Source organism: Nannobrachium achirus (genome assembly GCF_963921795.1).
Source record: "Nannobrachium achirus genome assembly, chromosome: 23".
Classification (NCBI taxonomy): domain Eukaryota; kingdom Metazoa; phylum Chordata; class Actinopteri; order Myctophiformes; family Myctophidae; genus Nannobrachium; species Nannobrachium achirus.
Window position 1 is genome coordinate 5,931,186 of NC_137830.1, and position 14,759 is coordinate 5,945,944.

The 14,759-nt window shown below is 43.5% G+C and overlaps 1 protein-coding gene across 1 annotated transcript in view; it reads right to left on the reverse strand.

Annotated features, from left to right (window-relative positions):
- The window catches only part of plxna4 (plexin A4), a gene marked incomplete at both ends in the record, with an annotated part of 474,146 nt that overhangs the window by 82,615 nt on the left and 376,772 nt on the right, over nucleotides 1–14,759 (reverse strand). The window contains 3 exons of the mRNA XM_080753923.1: nucleotides 3,241–3,509; nucleotides 5,650–5,792; nucleotides 10,671–10,905. Of these exons, the coding sequence (XP_080610049.1) occupies nucleotides 3,241–3,509; nucleotides 5,650–5,792; nucleotides 10,671–10,905 (647 nt within the window). The remainder of the gene's footprint in view (nucleotides 1–3,240; nucleotides 3,510–5,649; nucleotides 5,793–10,670; nucleotides 10,906–14,759) is intronic.

The window sequence follows — 14,759 nt, forward strand, 5'->3', positions numbered from 1 at the left end:
CTGATCAAAGAAAAATACACAATCTCTCTCCACACTCCACTAACTCCAGCTCTATCTCACATGGAGAGAAGTATCTCCATTGTCCTTGACTGACTCTCTCTCTCCGCTCCTCTCCCCCCCTCTCTCTCTCTCTCTCTCTCTCTCTCTCTCTCTCTCTCTCTCTCTCTCTATTGTAATGTCTCTCTTCCATTGTTCTCTACTCTTGTCTCAGGAGTTGTATCAGAGTCAGGATCAGCTGTGGTGTATAATAATACACTTCCATTGTTTATACCTGCTAGGCTGCCGCCAGGGTGTCACACCATATCCTGGGCCCCGGGTACAAGGATTCACTGCGGGCCCCCCATGAATGTTCTTCATAGGGGGAGGGGATTTTAACCCATTTGGACAGGGAACGCATTATTACGCATTATTTTGTGCTTTAGCTATTGAAAAATAGCAGATCTACAAGCTATACGAGCTTGTAGATCTGCTATTTTTGTAAAACGTGATTTTTTTGGGAAAAACCTACTGTATGTTTCTATGTCAGTGGTGCTCAAATATTTTCAAGTGAAGGAGCCCCAAAATGTTATGTATTTGGCCACGGACCCCCATCTCAAAATATTTAGTTCCAGGGACCCCCCAGAAGCAAAATGTCAAATTTTGCGTTACAAATATTTTAACACATTTTCCACGACTTTTCAAAAATAGCAGATCTACAAGCTCGCAGCGCGGCACTCGGTGCCGGTCCCTGTGAGCTTGTATATCTGCTATTTTTCAATAGCTAAAGTATAAAATAATTAAGGCCCCTCCACCTTGGGCCCTCGCAACTCAGTCCCACTCTCCCCCCCCCCCATTGTGACGCCCCTGCTTCCGCTCTGCTCTGGCTCACTGTATAAGCTCTCTCTCTCTCTCTCTCTCTCTGGCTGTGATTAATCATGCCTCCTCCCCAGACAGCATTAATCACTCGCCGCATCGGCGAGCAAGACACTAAACGGCTTTTCATGAGGTGAATATGCCCGCTGTCACCCGGACGCAAGCACGCCGGTGCGGGCGCCGCGGCGTGCCGCCTAGTGTTGATTTCCTCGACCGAAAACTGTGACGAATAGTGCGCACACCCTAGGGTGGGGTTGGCGAAAGGGCCTTTCCGTGTGGTGTTTGCATGTTCTCCCCGTGTCTCCTGGGGTAGATACCCTCCCAAAAAAAAATAAACATGCAGTAATCCTGGTCTCTATACTGCCTCCCCCTGGCCAGCCGGGGCGCCTGATGGAGGGGAATGGAACTGGTTGGAATAACGTGTTCCTTCCACGCGCTACGTCCAGCTGGGGGTCTAGCCCCATGATGGACCCCTCATTATGGACCCCCATCACGATACCATTAAGACTCCAGCTCCTCATGTGGAGGAGGAGAGGACTGTGATTGGTCCAGAGAAGAGAAGCTCTTATAACCCTCTCTCTTCTTCCTTAATGAGTGGGTCTCTCTCTCTCTCTCTCTCTCTCTCTCTCTCTCTCTCTCTCTCTCTCTCTCTCTCTCTCTCTCTCTCTCTCTCTCTCGTACAGTAACTATATTGAAATGGGATTAATCATAATTAGCTAAATTATTTAGCTGATGACATGCAGGGAGAGGCGCTCCACAAGGTCACCGCCGTTCAATCCAAACATGTTCTCTGAGAGAAACACTGAGGATCATTAAAAACACGGATAAGCTTGACTGACAACTGTCATGCAACAACAAATATTAGATCTACAAGCTCACAGTGCCGTGTGATGGTTTGACACAAAACTGGTGCATGAATCAAATGGCTAAATGTACACAACGGTTTTAACGAAATATCATTGTTAATACATCTTTTTCAAGATTTACATACCGTGAATTTGTGACATTATGGACAAAACCCAGATAAACCTTTAGCAAACTGCAAACTGTCGTTGGTTCTAATCTTACGTACATGTAGGAGCAGTTATCACCGCTCAAAAACACAGAAGTACCAAGACAAAAGAGGTCCTATTTTCGTCGGTGCCTTATCCCTAAACCTCTTTGCCTTTTTTATTTGATTTCTTTCTGCTCCTGTTCAGTTCATCTCTGGTGATGGCAGATCATGTCTGCTCTTCCAACCTTCCTGGCACCAGACAGATGGAATAGAACTAGCCAAACAGGGTTGAGGAGATGACTTGTAGGGAAGTAAATTGGTAATCAAACTCTATTACCAGTAAGACTCCCTAATCGGGAGATAAGCGACCGTCAGGTCGGCCCCGGCTCTCCCGGTCGCTCCTAGCCCGAGTTACGGCATTTTATGTGCGCTGCAGTGGCAGGGGGTCCTCCACTGGGGGCGCCACCACTTTTGCATCCGTTCTGGAGCACCAGGAGTCGGTGGTCCCCGGGAATTCCCCGTGAGCAGCCCCGTTGGGGTGGTCATTTGGTCATTTTTGCGCATTTGGTCATTTTTTACATCTGGGGGTCCCCCAGGGACCTGGGGGTCCCTGGAGCTCCGGGGGTCCTTGGAGGTTGTAGTTTGGCAGGCAAGGAGTGTGTGTGCAAAATCTGGCATGGATCGGGGCAACGGTTGCGGAGATATGAGCAGGGCAAAAGTGTGACATGTTACGTGTGACAGACAGACGGACTGACAGTTTGTGCAGGGTTTGATAGTAACTGCGACCTGACGGAACTCTATTATTATGCGGTCAAGAAGAGGAGAAGACATATTTAATCTGATGTCGCATCTTCTGTGGTTTCTGCAGGAGCAGGAAGAAAGGCCAAAATTAGCAAGCAATCAAAAGGTGTGATCCTGTGTTCTACCTGAAAGTTCACAAGATTCCCAATTAGCCTGAACCCATACTGTGAGTGTGACAGTCAAATTATTAAAACGTGCACTGTTCTTTTTGTTCTATGCCAGTGGGCGAGCAGGTTGAGCTGGGAGTGTTTTGAGGCCACAAACACTCTTGCTTAGGGCCGGTCCCACTTTACATTCATTCATACATTGGGAGGTGAAGCAATGAACAGTCGACGCCAGCGTCCTCACTTCCCACATTCACACACCAACGGAGGCAACGTGGGGTTCAGTGTCTTGCTCAAGGACACTTCCACATGTGGACAGGATGAGCCTGGATTCGAACCACCAACCCACGGATCATTGTACGACCTGAGCCACAGCCTCCCCTGCCTCTCTCTCTCTCTCTCTCTCTCTCTCTCTCTCTCTCTCTCTCTCTCTCTCTCTCTCTCTCTCTCTCTCTCTCTGGTTCTAACAGTTTTAGTTCTGGGTCTTACCTCCGCAGCAGCAGCTTGGGGTGGTTCTTGCTCTCCAGGTTGCGGTCGATGAGGTCGGACAGCAGGTTCTTCAGGACGTCGGTGGCGTACTCCAGCTTGGACTGCAGCACGGTCATGATGAGCGACGCCACGTTGCCGCGGTCGCGCATGGAGAAGCCGCGCTGCGCCTCCAGCGTGCGGATAAAGGCCAGCAGGAACACCTTGTTGTTGATCAGCTGGCCGAACAGCTTCAGGCCCTTCTCCACCTGCTCCTGGCGGTAGCCCGGGACCTGGGAGGGGACGGGGGGGAAGGAATTTAGATTTAAAATGAATTAAAACCCATTTAGAACGGGTACACATTATTGTGTATCATTATTTTATGCTTTAACGATTGAAAAATAGCAGATCTACAAGCTCACTCGGTGCCGCGCTGCGAGCTTGTAGATCTGCTATTTTTAAAAAATCGTGAAAATTTAAATTTTGCCCCTGTCTTTTGAATCCTTCTAAGGTTTTTTTTTTTAAAAACCTATGTTTCTATGTCAGCAATCTGGCCAGACATCGTCAAAGAAAAGGTCCTTTTCACTTAACTGGAGCTCAGTTAGTCTGTTCTTGAGAGACTACTATATCAGTGGTTCTCAAACCTTTTCATTTGATGGACCCCCAAAATGATATTTATTTGGCCACGGACCCCCATCTCATAATATTTAGTTCCAGGGACCCCCCAGATGCAAAATCTGAGTTACAAACGTTCGCTTTGAAAATAAATATATTCAAAGATTTGAACAAATTTTCACGACTTTTTCAAAAATAGCAGATCTACATGTAGTGTCAATTGGCTAGCTACTTTGCCTTGCATATTGTAGCTTGGATATGTTGTTTTGTGTTAGCATGGTTATGGGTTGCTGAACCAGGGGTCCAGTTGTCCGGATTTAAAATGAAGCAAACGCGGAAAAAGTTCCTATAATTGGCCGCTAGTTGTGCTGTTCTGGTACCAGAGGCAACATGTTCTCCATAGGATTCCATTCATTTCCCCCAAACTTTTATATTTGTTATTCTTACCTTAATAAACATTGTCATGAATACTTTATGGTTCCTGTCACTAGTTTAAAGCCTTGTTTCAATCACCATGATATATCGGCAGGCTCAACACATTTACCCAAGTATCCCTGCGGTTGCACGTGACTGTTGGCAGCCAATACCATTTAATGGTACCTATTAAAACAATGGTGGCGACACCCATACAAGGAGAGAAAAAAAGATTCATTTTCGCAGCATAGAAACCAATGGGTTCCCACCGTCCATATTTTTTACAGTCTATGTTTTGAACAGACTATGATGGTTCATGATTTCTACCTGATCGTTTTAAAAGCTATCACTAGTCTGTTGGCTTTAGTCTAATGTAAATCGCATAGAAAGATGTATTAACAGTGATATTTTGTTAAAGTTTTCGTGTAATGGTAGCTTTATGTATCCTCCTGGGGCAATGTTGTTATTTCATTGGTGGTATTTCCATCTGTTGCCTGCAGTTGAAAACCGATACGGCACAACGTCTGACATATCAATAATAATTAAGCAGCCGTCACTCGCCTGCGATGGGCCCCTGTTCCTCTCATTAAGGCCTCCAATTCCACATCACGCCGCTCATACAGGCCCCACATTTATACCAATTAAAACATAATTAATATAGCTTATTACCAGGAGATTCTCATCAGGCACGGAGTTAGCCAACCCCGAGGGCAGCGGAATGGGGGTCCTTCGTTCTCTTTAATGGGAAAAGACGACCCGCCCAATTACGGCTGTCCATCAATGCCACCGGCGGGGGGATAAATGACTTGATTTTTCCCCCCTCCCCCCCCCCCCCCTCCCTCGCCACTTTTCCCTCTGATTGACTTTTAATTTGTTTTTGAGGTGCGGAGTTAAAAAAAGAAAAGAAAAAAGGGTGGTGTCACATGTCGTTAAAGAGTTATTAACGAGGGGGAGCGGCTGATTGGAGGGCTGTCTTGTTTGCGTTCGAGTAAGTGCCGTTGTCGGGGGCGACAGGAGGCCTTTGTTTACCAGACGCCAACAACACACAACAGCGTTAGTTTCACACACTGTGGCCTCACTACTTTGTTCCTTGTTTTTTAGTCGGCCTGTGCCATGTTTTCCCATAGCTCTGGTCCAAAGCTAGAAGTTATCCTTACCTCATTTTATGTTTGGTTGCGCTCGGGTGTTGTGCTCTGAAAATAGTTGATCTACAAGACCTAATGACTAAAAACTACAGTACGTCAAACTTTGCAGGTCAAAATCAACACTGTCCCTCTACCCTAGCGTATACCTCTAAGTCCCTGAGAATGTGGTGCTCCTTGATGCCGGGGAACAGCACCCTCATGGTGTACACACACACACATGCACACACACACACACCCCTGTCCCTCTACCCTAGTGTACCTCCAGGTCTCTGAGGACGGGGTGCTCCTCGATCCCCGGGAACAGAACCCTCATGGTGTAGGTCCGGTAGTCCAGGAAAGGGATGCCCGCGCCGTCCAGGTCAGAGGTCAGCTCGTGGATGTCCGTCTGGAGCTCAGCGAACGCTGGGGGAGAAAGGGAGGGACAGACGGTTTATATGGCTGTACGGTAGACCAGTGGTTCTCAACCTTTTCAGGCCGCAACGCCCAAAATAATCATATTTGAACTGACGAGCACTAAGAGTTGAGGCATTACACGGTTCTATTGTGAAAATAGCAGATCTACATGCTCACGACGTAGATTGTGTATTTTCACAATTTCTGCCTCTAATATTTGACAATTTGGCCAATGTTTAATTTGTAATTTTAGAGGTATTAAAAAGTCCTTAAATTGTCACTTTAGAAATGTGCATAAACCCTCTATACAATTAAACTTTATGTTGGTTTGTTTACTGTTGAGTGATAAAACAACGTAGCACATTAAGCTAATCATCTGGGGACCCCCACCATAAATTTTTGGGACCCCCCCAGGGGTCCCGACCCACAAGTTGAGAACCACTGTCGTCAGATGATAATGTCCTTTTTCTCATTGGGTAATAAAAAGGTGATTAGGTTTGTTTATTGGATCAGATTAAAAGTTGGAAGAGATAAAACGTGCGCGTGATAGAGGTCACGAGCCAGCTTTCACAGCCGTCATGTTGTGAGTACTTAGTATGTACTTAGCATGTACTTAGTATGTGCTTAGTATGTTGCTTTACAGCCAGAATACATTAATGTCTGTTAGAGCAGGCTTTCCCAGTCAATGTGTCAGGTACAAGTTTCTACCAAAAAATAAATCTTTGAAAAGATAGAAAAATTATAAAAAAGACATAATGTAACAACAACAAAAAAAAGAGCGTACAAAATAGTCAAAATAGCAGATCTATAAGCACACAATGTGAGCTCATTGCGAGCTTGTAAGCTATAGGCCTATGCCCGATTAATTGGTAAATTCACAAAGCATTTTTGTATGTTTGGGTCCTGCATGGGAAGACAACAACATGTATGTTTTGGGTCTTGAGCTGGAAAACGTTTGGGAACCACTGTGTTAAGAGCCCTGCACGGAAACAACCCAGCCCAAAATCCTGGCCCAAAAATCCAGTCCAAGCCCCAAGCCAGGCCCAAAACCCTGGTCCAAAAAGCCAACCCATGCAAGGCCACTGGCCCTGACTGATCAGGCCCCAAAACCGACAAGGGTCTCCCAGCAAGCACGGTCAGGTCTTGGACCAATCAGTGACATCTTTATTGGGGCCAGATAACAGCCCATATGGGGATGATCTTGACGTCATTACCAGGACGTCATATGGACTTTTTTGTTTGACAGGATTTATGTTGGTTGAAATCAGGTGATATTCTAGGCCAGATAAATATCATAACTACCTGTAGTTAGATATGTCCCAGAATATAACCTTAGATGCTCATATTTCTACTAACATTACAAACAACAACAATAATATTGTCAAACAAAAAAGTTGCTGAGCTGGCAGCAGTCAGTGTTGTGTAACAAGGAAGTAAACGCAGCAGAAAGTGGTCTCAGAGAAACTTGTTATTTTTGGGGCACTTAGGCCCCATGGATCGTGATCCAATTTTGGATTGTTTTTTATCAAATCTAATTGATTAATAGCTCGGGAAACAGGCCTGGCAAGGGAATAACTCGGGCCTTGGTAGTTAATTAAATTTCTGCGGGATTTAACATGCGCCTGTAACGGAGGTGATGCAAACCTCCCCACCCAGGCTTTGAACCCACGTGAAAGTCCAATATCTTAACCATTACTCCAAAGGGATATCCCTATGGAACGAGGGGGATACTAGACTTTTTGAGGCTTCAGGCTGGGGCTGCGACTCTCGCCGCCGCACGCCATTTCTGATGCTAGCAACGCGCAATACACTAACGCACGTTCACTGGCACTGTCTGAGACATGCAGACACAGACAGAACACACGTCACTTACGCTACCAAGACTTATACCGGTATGTTCTATTAAACGTAATAAATGCAAGTGCCACAGATTCAAACACGGCTACCAACTAACTCCCAAGTGTCCATAACAGTAGCAGCATGTCACTGGCTGCATGCAATAGAATAAAGCAACACGAATGCCACAAACAAACAACGCTGTCTCACAAATATTAATTGCGACTGACTGTCCACAAACAGAGAAGCATAACAGAGCATGCTGTAGAGAACAAAGCCGTGTTACTGATGATCCAGCAGTAATTTAAGTGATCAAAGATGATGGTCTACCTTGCTTTCTTTGCCGTGAACCGTGAAGAACCAATCCAGACAAACATCGTTCGGAAACGAGAATGATGTTTTTAAACGTTAGGTCCCCCGAAAAATAAATATCCATTGAAACGTATTGGTAGAGTTATTATAATGAGCCTTATGCTGCGAGAGCCTCATTCGCTGTTCATCCCGCGTTGCAAGCGCCGTGCGAAGTATATCCACAACCACAATCCAACACTCCAGGTTCGCTGAAAGATCCTCTCCTTCCGTTGTCAATGAAAGCCAAGACGTTCACTGGTGAATATCACTGTGAGATGGTTGCCTGGGCGCTCTCAGGTGGCCCAGTGGCAAAGTCCCTGAACCCCACCACGGAGGTTGTCGGTTCGAATCCATCGTGGTGCAGCCGGCATCGGTGTATGCATGTGTGTGTGTGTGTGTGAATGGGTGAATGTAATGCACAATCGCTGTAAAGCGCCTTGGATAAAGGCGCTAGATAAATGCACCATTTAACATTTATTGGGGAGAAAAAAGGGTAAAAAGAATTGTCTACTCTAAAATTAGAAGAAAAAAAATGGTTGGCTTATGCACCTAACTCAACAAGCCTGAGCCTGACCAATGAAATGGCCCGCGCCCTGGCCATAAGCAACGAAACGGGCTGTGTGGGCCCCGTCGGGCTTTCCGACCTCAAATGCCCGTACGCTATTAATAGTTCATTGGTTCTCAAACGTTTTCCTGTCAAGGAGCCCCAAATGAAGTACTTATTATTAAAAGCATAGAGAAGGGGAAAAAAAGAAAAAGAACAAAAAAGAATGATATAATCAAATGTTTTATTGTAGCTCTAAATTATATAACATACGGTGTAAATCAAAGACGTTAGTGCACTCTTAGGGCAGTCTTAAGATAACACTGACCAACATAATTACACACAAAAGAAGATAAAAAGCTTAATTCTTTCCTTATCTAAAGACGTCCTTGGACGGAGAACGGACTCTGTGTTCTTTATAAGCTGAACATTCTTATGGTACCCCTCTGGTTTCAAACCATATCGTGTTTTCTCCCTCTTACTTTAAGCTACTGATTCACCTTTATTCATGTAATGTAAGGCACAAACGACTGCATAGGTATGGCTTATCTGTACCTGTTAGAGTCGATAACACACACAGTGTTATACCAGTAAGACGCCTAAGGGCGAAAGGGCGAGGTAGCGCCATGTCTTGGCCATCTGGCCAAAGGGATTTGGTTCCCCTGGCATCACAGGGATCTCCATATATGGCAATAAAATGGATTTGGTTCCCCTGACATCACAGTGATTATATATTGGCATTCACATACTGTATATGGGCTTAATATTGATGACATCAGGGATCTCCATAAAAGGGATTTGGTTCCCTTGACATCACAGTCAGAGCGTGATGTCAGAGCGTGAGAGTCAATCAACAAAAAAGACAAGCGTTACCCATACAGCCACGGACAAGATGTGACAGTTCTCATAGTAAACTGCGACCTACGGTCGCAATAACAGTGTTATGGCATGGTAACACTTCAATTACACATTTATAATGCATTATAATGAATGATTATAATTATACTTACTTAGAACTTATTATGAGTGCTTGTCAGAATGCATTTTAAGCTCAACGGGACAGCATGTTATAACTGCTTAGTCAGTTTAGTTATAAAGTGCCTTTATAGGTTGTCATGCACAATTATAAAAGATTATAACGCGTGTTATGAGGCCTTATGAGTGCTTTTTAATGCATTATAGACCAGATCTTTAGGTACAGTGTCACCTGGTAGTTATAATGTGCTGTTCCACTGTTCAAAAGTCCTTGATTTAAAAAAGATACTGAGTATTCAAAAGTACTGTAATGTAGTCATGTGCGGAGGGAGGGCGAGCTCCACGGGAGGACGGGAGGAGGACCTACCACCACCATGAGAAATAGACCACCAATAGTCTTAGAATAATTATTAATTATATGCAATTGCTATGTTGTTAATAATTATTAATTCATATGCAATTGCTATGTTGTTGATGATGTTCTGACATGTTATCTTGTTTATTATAGTGATGTATTATCTGCTTATTGTAAGTCGCTTTGGATTAAAAGCGTCTGCTAAATGCCTAAAATGTAAACTGTAATTAAAATAACTTTTATCAAGCAACCATAATTACAGATCTTTCGTTAAAAACAAGATGGAGAAAGCATATAATTTCCTATATTGTGGCGACATGCGGTCGCCACAATATATCGAAATCTCTAACCCTACCTAACCTCAGTAAAACCCCTTCCTTTCAAAGTAGCGTTAAATGCTACTTAAGCTAGCGTCCAGGCCCACCTTGCAGGTGCCATGTGATGGTTCACCTAAACCGAGCCTTAACCCTAACCTCAGTAAAACTAATGCTGGTGAAATGCTAACCTGGTGAAATGCTAACCTGCCGACACTGGTGAATGCTAACCTGGTTGGACCAACGGGAGGTCCAACCAATGCTCAGTGCCTTCCTTTCAAAGTAGCGTAAATGCTACTTTAGCTAGCATCTGCCCCTTCCTCAAAGTACTGTAGCGTAAATTCTACTTTCAATGGGAAGTCAAAACAATGCTCAGTCCTTTCCTTTCAAAGTAGCGTTAAATGTTACTTTATCTAGTGTCCGCCAAAGTAGCTTTAAATGCTACTTTATCTAGCGTCCGCCAAAGTAGCGTCAAATGCTACTCTAGCTAGCGTCCGCCCCTTCCTCCTTACCCTCTTTGCACTCCAGGGCGACGCGCGACTCCAGGTTGTCCATTTGCATCTGCAGCCTCTTGAGCGTCAGGTCGCTCTCGCGCGACTTCCTCTTGTAGGCGATGAGCACCACCACGATGAAGAGGATGAGGAGCGCGCCGGCCGCCGCGATGCCCATGATGGCCGTGCTGCTCAGCGGGCTGTCCGACATCACCTGGACCACGCCCGGGGAGAACTCCATGCCGCCCACGCGAGCCTTATGTTGGGGGGGAGAGACAAAAGATCTGGGTTATTTAGGCCTAGGATTATTGAATGCTTTAACTATTGAAAAATAGCAGATATACAAGCTCACAGCGTGGCACTGAGTGCCTCGCTGCGAGCTTGTAGATCTTCTATTTTTGAAAAATCTTGAAAATTAGAATTTTTACCCGATTCTATAGTGTCTTTTGAAAAGGTTTTTTCTTTTTTTTTTTTTAAACCCTATGTTCTCATGTCAGCAATCTGGCTAGCCATCGTCAAAGAAAAGGTCCTTTTCAAACAGCTCAGTTAGTCTGTTCTTGAGAGACTACTATGTCAGTGGTTCTCAAACCTTTTCATGTGAAGGACCCCTGTAAAAAAATATTCATATCTCAAAATATTATAGTTCCAAGGACCACCCAGAAGCAAAATTTGAGTTACAAACGTTCGCTCTAAAAATACATATATTCAAAGATTTGCACACATTTTGTGTTGAAATTCTTTATTAGGAATAACCCCGTTGAGATGTAGCATCTCGTTTTCGAGAGGATCCTCCTAAGCACAAACAAAAATGTACAACAGAGCAAGAAAAAAGTGCAGAGAGAAAAGAAAAGAGAAAAAAAAACAACAACAAACAGAAACAAAGCAAAACAAAATCAATCACGACTTTTTCAAAAATAGCAGATCTACAAGCTCGCAGCGCGGCACTCGGTGCTGCGCTGTGAGCTTGTATATCTGCTATTTTTCAGGGCTCATCAGTGGTGAAAAAAAGTGGTGAAAAAAAGTACTCAAATGTTTTACTTAAAGCAGGGGTCTTGAACGTTTTCAGGCCAAGGACCCCTTAGTTTGAGAGAGAGATGTAGCAGGGACCCCCACAACCTGTTCATAGATTCCATATAGTTTCATCGTTTGACAGCACAATCATCAGTGTATTTTGGATTCATGTCAATTTGTGTTTTCAGATATTTAACCACTTGAACCGTCAATACTTAATAAACTTGACCTTTTAAGCCCTTTGCACACAGGACAGTTGCGTTTTTTTCGTTTGCTGCATGAATAAAACGCATTGGATTTGGTGTGCAATGCTGTGCGGCATCGGCGCTGCGGATCCCAAAAGGAGTCATAAAAGGAGCGATGAGTTTTTTACCGAACTGGGTTCGATCGAGAAAGAAAACGCATGGCCGCAGCCACTCGTCGCACAGCTAATTCGGATCCGGTGTGCATGAGGTCGTAGAGAATCATTGTTTTCTTTTACAAAAATGAAATTGTCCGTTTTATCCGTGCGGATAAACGCGCCTGTGTGCAAAGGGCTTTACTCTGTACTTAGTCTGCTCTTTTCCCCCTCTACACCAAATCTCTTCGCAGAAAATAGCCGATCTACAAGCTCACAACGCCTCGCAGCCCCCCAGACCCCTTACTTCAAGGGAATATTCCACTTTCAAAAGAGCTTTTGGTCATGTTATCATCTAATCAGGCTTTTGTGGCTTTTAATATTTTTCTGGGAAAATGGAGAAATATAATTATATATAATATAATTATACAATAAAATATTATTAAAATTAAATAAAAAAAGAATAACTTAAAAACCAGCTCACGTATTAATAGGGTAGTATGAGTCACTAGAAAAAAATGAATTTTGATCATGGTTAAAAAGGAGTTTGAAGTTACAATGGGTTTGTAAAAGGGCTGGATGGTGGTGTCTGATACAATGAATATTAAATATCTAAATATTGAATCAAGCAACTTAAAAACTGTCTAGGGTGTTCACAAAAGCCTGATTAGACTACCAGAAGTTCTTTTGAAAGTGGAATATCATAATAATCAACATCTACAAAGTAACCAGTTTTCAAATAATTGTGGTGGAGTAAAAGTACAATATTTGCCTCTTGGAGTAGAGGTAAAAATATTGGAAATATTCAAGTAGAGTAAACAATTTTTGGTCCCATCCTAATTTACAGTACACTTTAAGACAGAATAAGACATAATAAAGCCATAATAAGAAATAATGTGTTGGTAATTAGAACTAATAATTATGTTTTATTAGAAAGAAACAAAGACAGAATAGCAGAAAGAGCGGATACATTCTCTGGCACCGCACGGACCAGCAGGTCCCGTCGCGGTAAACTGCCGGTCCGTGCGCTGGTGGCTGCCGCGACAGTTACCAGCGATGCCGGTCCTACCTACAGTTCCATGTGGCGGCTGCCGGTCCTATCGCCGGCGATGCGGTCGGCAGGTGCCGGTGCCACATAATGTATTCGCTCTTAATGCTATTCTGTCTTTGTTTCTGTCTAATAAAACATATTAGTTCTAATTACCAACACATTATTTCTTATTATGGCTTTATTATGTCTTATTCTGTTTTAAAGTGTAATGTAAATTAGGATGGGATACTGTACCTAAAGGGGTACTGTCACTTTAAGAATATTCTTTAAAAACAAGTTAATACTTTTATGATGTCATTGTGGGAATGTGCAATTATAAGCCAATCAAATTAAATGACTGTACTTAGACTACTTTCTGTACTGGTCAGCTGTTGTTGGCGAGGGGCAGATGTGTGACACTGTGACATGAGCTTCAGACTGTTTCAGACCATTTTCAGAGAAGCTCATGTCAGTGTAATCTGCCCCTTAACCCATTTAGGTGACAGTACCCCTTTAAGTAGAGACAGTACTTAAGTAAATGTACTTAGTTACTTTACACCACTCATGCCACAATCGTGATTAACAATTTAATTGTTGTAGATCGACTATTTTGGCCAAATGTTTGCCCCCATTATAGGAACACGTCGCGCTAGCTTGCTATTTCTTTTGGCCAATGTTCCACTCAGAATAGTAACTCTGAGGACCCCCTAGGGGTCCCGGGCCCCCTGATGAAGACCCCTGCCCTACTACGCAGATGGCAAAGTGATATGCTTGAAGTTCAAGGAGATTTTTCGGAGCATTAGTTTATCTTCACAGTAATGAGGATGAGTTAAACCGTGAAACGCAGAAAGAAAAGGCAACGCTAAGCGTTGCTATGGGAATACTTTGGGGTTGGAGAACCTCAAAGTTATTTTAATAGTTTGAAACAACTTTGATGTTTGTTCTCACATCCTCACATGCTTTTAAATGCTCTGCACTTTATGTGTCATCATCACCGAGCAATAATCCCCAGTCTATAAATATTCAAAAAGCTCAGCTCGCCTTGTGGTTCTGTGTGTGTGTGTGTGTGTGTGTGTGTGTGCGTGCGTGTGTGCGTACGTACGTGCGTGCGTGCGTGCGTGCGTGTGTGTGTGTGTGAGTGAGGGCGAGTGCTTTTACTACTATTACTAGGCTAATGTCTCCACAAGAATAACAAAGAAATAAGACAATCTGAGAATCATCTTGTGTAGATTTATTTAACTAAAATCTTACTCTGCCATAAGTAGAAATATCCTCCTCCTAGTATAATCATAATAGCTGATAATCATGTTTTAGAGGGGGGAAAAATCATGGCACTTCATCTTTAAAGTAACAATAGTAAAAACTTAAGTACTTGTGTCCCAATGTCCCATTTCACAGGTTTTCCAATGAATAAAATGTAGAAAAATCATTCGAAGATAGCAGATCTACAAACTCACAATGCGTCGCAACACTACGCATTGTGAGCTTGTAGATCGTCTATTTTCAAATGGCGGAAATGTATATATGGCCAAAAAGTATATATAGGGTGAGTATAAGAGTATAAGTGATTTGTAATTATAATCAAAATCTACAAAGTGACAAGTAACTAAAATGAGACAGTCTTTTGAACGGCTCTTTGAAAGGAACGAGCCATAAATCCCATCTCTACAATGGATCCACTCAAGCTCACAACACATTGCGGTGTGTCACAGTGTGCGTGCGTGCGTGCGTG